We start from the raw sequence: 8,301 nt of genomic DNA on the forward strand, positions 1-8,301 counted from the left end.
GACAGGCTTGCGGTGCCCTTGGAAGGACTGTGGTGTCCCTGGGCCCTGACAAGCCTGAGGTGCCCCTGACAGGCCCGTGGTGCCCTTGTTAGGCCTGTGGTGCCCCTGGCAGGCCTCTGGTGCCCTTGCTAGGCCGCTGGTGCCCCTGGCAGGCCTCTGGTGCCCTTGCTAGGCCGCTGGTGCCCCTGGCAGGCCTCTGGTGCCCTTGCTAGGCCGCTGGTACCCCTGCGCCCGGAGAGGAGTGGTGCCCCTGAAAAGTCTGAAGTGCCCCTCGGCAGGCCCGTGGTGCCCCTGACAGGCCCAATGTGCCTCTGCGAGGCCGGTGGTGCCCCTGGCAGACCTCTGGTGCCCCTGGCAGGTCTGTGGCGCCCCTGGCAGACCTGTGTTGACTGGTGTCCCTGCTAGGTCGCTGGTGCCCCTCACAGACCTGTGGTGCCCCTGGGCCTTGACAAGCCTGAGATGCCTGGCTATGACAGGCTCGTGGTGCCCCTGATAGACCAGTGGTGCCCTTGCTAGGCCTGTAGTGCCCCTGGCAGGCCTCTGGTGCCCCTGCTACCCCTGCGCCCGGCAGACTTGTAAACGACTCAAAATGTTTTTGAGTCGATTCTTTGTTTGAGCCTGGAAATTTGAATCGATTCAGCATACGACTCATGATGTTAAATTTAATTGATTCGAATCAACTCATGACTCATCAAGTTCCTCGATAAAATGATTCGAATCAACTCATGACTCGAGCAACTAGCCAAGGGAATGATTCGAATCAACTCATGACTCACACATTTTGATGAATCGATTCAAATCAACTCATGACTCACACGACATTTTTATTGAACTTATTTCATTCAACCCATGACTCACTATAGGCATTTGTTGATTATGTGACTCAAAGCTATGATAAAATGAATATGCCGCATACCACCATTGTATTAAGCAGCATAGTAGCCTTGACCAAAGATTCAAGCAGCTACCTACCTACCTAGTAGGACTAGGTAAATAGGTACCTACCTTACACCTACCGATCTTCAACACTCAACAGTCAACAGTGCAATGTCAGATAAATTTGTAAGTAACTCTGAGAGACAATTATAATATAAGTAAGGACTAAGGAGTAGCATAGTAACCTATCTCCTATTATTACCTAGAAAGTCTTATTTGAAAATTCAAAAGCACAAGTTCCGAGGGGCATTCATGTTTTTTTTAAATCAAACTTTTTCTACATGGTAATGAGACAAATGTTACTACTTCTTACTTATCAGATAAAATTATTCAAACAGTACAACCTCAAAAATAGGATTAATCCCACCTGTGAAATATCCAGCATCAGCAGGGACTCCATGGGCCACTAGGAGGCCATGACCTTGCATGAGTGGCTCAGGCCTCAGAATCAGATATGATCTTGAGTTGAGACTCATTGAAAGTAGTTAATGTTGATGTAGGTATACAATATACATTCTCCAAACGGCACCTCGATAGGCGTTATCACAAGTGTATTCGCGGCCATTGGGGCTACGTAAGAAAAGAAAAAACCAACTGGCCCCAAGAACTTTAAATTATCAGTTAGCATGCACCTTTTCCTTGATGTGTAGAGAATTTACCATTATTTGTTACAGAAAATTGCATTTTAATTCTTCCATTTATGCTTTTTTCATCGTTTGCACAATATGTTCTTTTACAGGGTGTCCCGAAATTGATGTCCTCTCCCGTTCGTTACGTTTCCCGCGAGCAATACCGGTATCCCAATGGCGCTTTACCGGGACCCGACCCTGGGGCACGGTCACGTGTTTGTTGGTCACGTGACCTAGCCAGGCGAGCCGACCCAGGACCCGGCGGGGCGGCAGAGGTCATTTACCAAGAGGGTCACGAGGCGCGCGGACTGCATATCAGCCATGGCGAAGGAGTACCCTTTGTCGACTCGCTATCGCGCTGTCGGCATGGTCAACGGCGGCACGCCCCAGGTACAGGTAGCCAAAGAGCTAAGGATAGAGCCCAGGACCCTCAGACGCTGGATGGCCCTCGACCGCAAGGGAGAGGCACTGGAGAACCGCGCGGGAAGAGGGAGGAAGACAGCGATGAGCCGGGTGGCCAAAATCGTGGTGGCGAAATCCGTTACGAAACGGCACCAGTCGACACGGAAACTGGCGCGGAAACTCAGTGCAAAAAATCATCCGGCCTCCAAGTCCGCTGTCCATCGGTATCTGCGGCAGTGCCTCCGTCTGAAGCCGCTGAAACCGCGCGTGGAGCCCAAGCTGCACGGCAGCACAGCGACGAAAACGGCTGGACTTCGCTAAAAGTCGGATCAACTGGTCTATACAGGACTGGAGGCGAATCCTGTTCAGCGACGAGTCTCCTTTTGAGCTGTTTCATCCTCCCAACCGCCAGAACGACCGTGTTTGGGCTCAGAACAGCTCAGAAGTGCCTGTCATCGAGACCGTCAAGCAGCCGGGCAAGGTCCTGGTGTGGGGCATGATGAGTTTCCGTGGCCTGTCAGACCTTCACATCGTGCCCCGCGGCCAAACCGTGACAGCGGACTACTACGTGGAGGAGGTGATGAAGGGAACGGCGGCATCAGCGATGAGACGACGGAAGGAGAATGGACCACCAACGGCCATCAAACTTCTGCCGGACATGTCACAGGCCATTTTCCAACAGGACGGTGCCCCGGCTCACAACGCCACCAAGACCCAGGAGTGGTGCCGGGCCAACTTCCCTGGCTTCTGGGCCAAAGGAGAATGGCCAGGTAACAGCCCGGACCTGTCGCCAATCGAGAACCTGTGGGCAATCGTCCAGGACAGGATGGACAAGATGGCACCAGCGTCGTCCGAAACTGCCCTCATCAGGAACCTCCGATCGGCCTGGAGCAGCATCTCTGGAGAAACTCTCGACAACCTGATGTGTGGCATGCCGGAGCGCATGCGGGCATGTGTGCGGAAGCGTGGTGGATACATCAACAAATAAATCATGGACCGGTCATTTTTTGTTTTGATGTTATTGCACGCAATGGGAGAGGACATCAATTTCGGGACACCCTGTACTAAGCTAGAAACACTAATTAGAAATAGTTCCCGCATCATCAAGAACAATAGGGAAGGCTTGAAGTGAATAAAATAAATTAAACGGTTTTGTTATCTATGCGAAGGCACTTTTAAAATTGCCTGTAGAAATATTGAAGGCAAAAGTTCAACTTTTTCACAAGACGGATGTCTATAAACCTATTTAACTTGTGACAACTCAGCCGGTATTTCGTCGCCTACAGCCCAGCTTTCCCTAGTGACCGGTAGAGGCGCTGCTATCGATGTCCGCCCGTGCCGCCTAACGTAGTTTAGCAGTGCCAACTGGCTGCCAGCTAGATAGAGCCCATCCGTCACTTACCATTTATGTTGGCTCAACGTGGAGATTAAAATGAAGGAATATAAAAAAATATTATTAGTCTACAATTTTAGATTAAAAATGACGTCATTGAATATTAATCGATATCAGGAGCACCGGGGCACTGACCAAGTGGCTCTTTTGGTAAAAATAAATTGCCATTGGTGCAATTCGGGCAACGTCATCCGGCCAAGTTGTCACGAGATTCAGACGTGAAAGTTATTAACTGCGCCATTAATGTAGTTTTCTTAAAACATACTATGACTTTCACATTCTATTCTCGAATTCATGACGTCACTCATAGTACATATTTAAGGCGAATGGAGATCGCTGAGGAAATATTTCAAAGCCGCTCCTTTACATTATTCTGAAGATTCTATGATGTCATAAGACAAGTTTCTTTTTAAACTTCTATTTCATGGAAAATGTGCATTTTGTGGTTTATTGGCAGTTGAGCATCGCAATTTTGCGGTTTATAGGTGAGTTTATTTATATTATAGCACAGCCTATAGGTAGTTTATAGGCTATAGGTAGTTTGGGCGTATTTGACTCTATAGACGCCCAAACTCTTATGCTGTTGATTGATTATTGGGACCAAATTGGGACTGGGAGAAGGGGAGGCAGCCGCAGGTGTCAATTCTGACTTCTGACATGTAAAATGTAGGTACCTAGGTAGCATGGGTGTAGGAGCGCCAAAAATATTGGTGAAGGATGTCACCTGAACCTTCGGAGAAGGTGCAGGACCTTACCGCAGTGGAGGAGGGGGGGGGGTGGGGGGGGGGGGGGAATTTCGCCAACTCCTCCTGTTTTTTTTTCTCGCAAATGTCTCACGCCATTATCATATAATTAACGCCAACTTTTCAGTACATGCCTAAAATTGAATTTTTAGGTATCCAAGCATACCTTTGGATACCTACCAAAGGTATCCACTATCCAAGCATACCTTTGGAACCTGAAGGTATGCTCCACTGCTCTTTTTTCGTGACCAAAGTCTTACAACCCTTACAACTTTCCCACGCATGGGCGCGGGAACCGGGGGGCAGTGGGGGCAGCTTGCCCCCCCCCCCAACTCTAGGGCCGTGGGGGCGGTGCCCCCACAACTTTGGGACGGAATACCGCACTTTTTTTGCAAATGTTTTTTTTTTTGTTGTTGAAAAAGCCAAGGGATGAAAAATGAGTGGCCTAAAACCGGCGAGAAAACTAAATTTGAGGGTACCCTAGGTTGATCTCTATCATGGTGTGCCCCCCCCCCAGTCTGAAAGTAGTTCCCGCGCCCCTGTTCCCACGAGTAAAAACAAGCCAATATATTTTGATATTCACGGCATTTACTGAGACACATTTACACTTTTACCAACTTCAATACAGTTTTCGGCTTTACCTATCATTACGGAGCGAGCGAAGCGAGCGTAGTCTTTCCTTAGATTAAAGGTAGTGTGCCAGCTTTCCTGGACCGTATGGAGTTAATGACCCAGATAAGGAGAACCGGATTTTTAGAACTTATCCATACCTTCAAAACTCATGGAAACGTCTTAAATTCTTCAAATTTTGAGTACCCCAGTGCGAAATTCGCCCCGACGGGTTGTCGGTCGTACCCCAACCACATTTCACACCACTATGAACAATAAATGCACACACTGAAATCGCTATTACCGATATGCTTATCCAATCAAGTTTCGATAAACCCGTTCATCATCAGCTCCTGCGGTTTCGAACACGCCTGTTAGGTGGTGCGGTAGACCGCGCCCAAAGCCAGGGCCCCGGTAACGTGAGGTAGCCGAGTCAGGGCAGCGTGCGCTGACCCAACCCGGAGCCGCGCGTCCTCCCGGTGTCATGTGATAGCCCGGGGCTGCCCGCGGGGATGCGGTAGACCGCGCCCAAAGCTGCGGCCCCGGCTTGGGTCAGCGCACGCTGCCCCGACTCGGCTACCTCACGTTACCGGGGCCCTGGCTTTGGGCGCGGCTTCTGCTCATACTTTGTGGTGCGGTGGTGGTGCGTCGGGCTGCGCGCTCTGACTTCGGCCAAGAAAAATGCGTCAGCTGATCATTGTCATTTCTGCCACTTGCGTGTGGTGAAATGGGGTCATAACTTATGAGACGGCTTTTTCATATCAATTATTTTACATAAAATCATATTTCAAACCATAAATAATGTTCGACAGCCAAATAAAAGAAACAATACCAATACAGGCTTACAGTTTAAGGCTCGACATTGTGTTGTCTACGATTAAACAGCTGATAACTCATTCCCGTACGTCGTATGGTCGTCACACTATAATGACCTTTGCTTATTGTCACATGTGCGCCGCATTCGCGATTGTCGCCGACGCCTGTTTGCAGGTGAGCCCACTACAGTTGTTATACATATCTAAAAACCGATAAACTTTTAGGCGCAAAAGGCACTATTCCAGGCCCATTTTTTATTTTTCTTGCGATATTAGGTAAAAACAGAAGCTTCTTATCCTAGGAAAAATAAAATGGGAAATCTTTCAAAGGTGGCACACTACCTTTAACGGAAATTTCTGAGTATGAGCGGCCGGCCGACCGGCCGGCCGGCCGTGGTCACGATTCTGCGACGCTTATATCTCAGCAACCACTTGACCGATTTACACGCGGTAATTTTTGTAGGGTAGCTTCATTCCTTCTACCAAGTATTGGACTATTCCCGATGCATGTGGGTGACCCCTTATGCACGTGCCACGTGCAAAACGAAGAGGTGTCACTTTTGTAATTGTTGCAATATCTCGGTAACTACTTGGCCGATTGCGCTGAAAGTTGGCATGTAGGTAGGCACCCACTAGGCAATGCATATCCATGTGCCAGAGTTGGGGTGCTGCTGCGCGTGCGCACGTGCAGGGGTCGATTCCAGATCTCGAGAATGGCTGGACCGATGGCGCTCAAATTTGGTACACAGTTAGGGACCGGTTAGTAGGGTGCCGTGCAAAAGTCAGTTCGGACCCATTTTGCACGTGCGCACGTGCAGGGTGCCGCTTCCAGATCTCGAGAACGACTGGGCCGATTGTGCTCAAATTTGGCACATCGCTAGAGACCGGTTAGTAGGGTGCCGTGCACAAGTCAGCTGGAGGTACCCCGTCGAAATTTCGCACGTGCAAAGCTCACCCTCTCGCTCGCTCCGTTAGTCGCCCCAAAAGGCGTTATACTGGTTTGTTAAATGGCGTGAATTGTGAAGAAGGTGGGCATAACACTTCATAACTGAAAGGATGGGGTAATTGGGTACCTGTTGCCGTTTTAGCCTTTTTGTTCATCCCATTCGGCATTGCTTTTCTTTTTTTAACATTAGATCGACCGTCGAACCCAGTCGTTCTAGCATTGGTGAAGACCCTCACCTGCATTGCTCAAGATTGGTGAAGGATCCTTCACCAATCTAAAACTTTGGTGAAAGGTATCCTTCACCAAAGAGATACGTTGCTACACCTATGCTAGGTAGTGTAGCAGGTACTTGGTTTGGTAAGACTAAGTACCTACCAACTGCCAAATGCTTTTGGCTCATTAGGCGCCTGTGCCTGAGCCTCTGAGGCTCTTGTAAGTCTGAAATATGGAGTTAAGTGATGGCTAAAGCTGAGGGGGTGATCTAGCATTGATTATTAGGGTGTTGATGGTGACTTGTAAACGACTCAAATTTTTTTTGAGTCGATTCTTTGTTTGAGTCTGAAAATTTGAATCGATTCATCAAATGACTCATGATGCTAAATTTAATCGATTCGAATCAACTCATGACTCATCAAGTTCCTCGATGAAGTGATTCGAATCAACTCACGACTCATCGAAAAACGGTTTGATTCTGAGTCGATTCACGAATCAACTCAGAGTCGTTTACAAGTCTGGCGCCCGGATAGGACTATGGTGCCCCTGAAAAGCCTGAAGTGCCTCTCGACAGGCCCGTGGTGCCCCTGGGCCCTGACAGGCCCAAGTTACCCCTGCGAGGTCGGTGGTGCTCCTGACAGGCCTCTGGTGCCCCTGGCAGGTCTGTGGTGCCCCTGGCAGGCCTGTGTTGACTGGTGCCCCTGCTAGGCCGCTGGTGCCCCTCACAGGCCTGCGGTGCCCCTGGAAGGACTTGGTGCCCCTGCCCCTAGGGGTGCTCATGGGCCCAACAGGCCCGTTGTGCCCCTGACAGGCCTGTCGTGTATACTTGCTAGACCTGTGGTGCCCCTGCTTCCTGGCAGGCCTGTGGTGCCCCTGGCGGGCCTGTGGCGCCCCTACAAGGCCGTAGGTGCCCCTGACAGGTTTTTGGTGTCCCTGGCAAGGGCTCCGCCACGGACTTTTGGTTGGGGGGGACGGTCTGCTCTTCGCCCATCGCCCTAGTGTCTCCTCTAAACCTAGGGTACCCCCAAATCCAGTTTTCTCATCGGATTTAGGCCACTTGTTTTTCGTCATAGCCCTGATACGATGATTTTTTAACTAGAAAAATAAAAAAAAAATAGAGAAATGGTAGGCCACCTGACCCATGCAATATTACCCAATATTAGATTGTAGTCATTCATGGGTGTAGAGGCGCCAAAAATATTGGTGAAGGATGTCACCTGAACCTTCGGAGAAGGTGCAGGACCTTACCGCAGTGGAGGAGGGGGGGGGGGGGTGGGGGGGGGGGAATTTCGCCAACTCCTCCTGTTTTTTTTTCTCGCAAATGTCTCACGCCATTATCATATAATTAACGCCAACTTTTCAGTACATGCCTAAAATTGAATTTTTAGGTATCCAAGCATACCTTTGGATACCTACCAAAGGTATCCACTATCCAAGCATACCTTTGGAACCTGAAGGTATGCTCCACTGCTCTTTTTTCGTGACCAAAGTCTTACAACCCTTACAACTTTCCCACGCATGGGCGCGGGAACCGGGGGGCAGTGGGGGCAGCTTGCCCCCCCCCCCAACTCTAGGGCCGTGGGGGCGGTGCCCCCACAACTTTGGGACGGAATAC

General features: G+C 49.8%; 1 protein-coding gene across 1 annotated transcript; it reads left to right on the forward strand.

Annotated features, from left to right (window-relative positions):
- The first annotated feature begins 1,886 nt into the window (after positions 1-1,886).
- Positions 1,887-2,955, forward strand: LOC122385098. The gene is made up of 2 exons (XM_043373104.1): positions 1,887-2,273; positions 2,380-2,955. The coding sequence occupies exons 1-2, from the start codon at positions 1,887-1,889 to the stop codon at positions 2,953-2,955; spliced, it is 963 nt and encodes a 320-aa protein (XP_043229039.1).
- Positions 2,956-8,301: the final 5,346 nt, after the last annotated feature.

The sequence above is a fragment of the Amphibalanus amphitrite genome, unplaced genomic scaffold, assembly GCF_019059575.1.
Source record: "Amphibalanus amphitrite isolate SeventyFive unplaced genomic scaffold, NRLGWU_Aamphi_draft 000208F_arrow, whole genome shotgun sequence".
NCBI classification, from domain to species: Eukaryota; Metazoa; Arthropoda; class Thecostraca; order Balanomorpha; family Balanidae; genus Amphibalanus; species Amphibalanus amphitrite.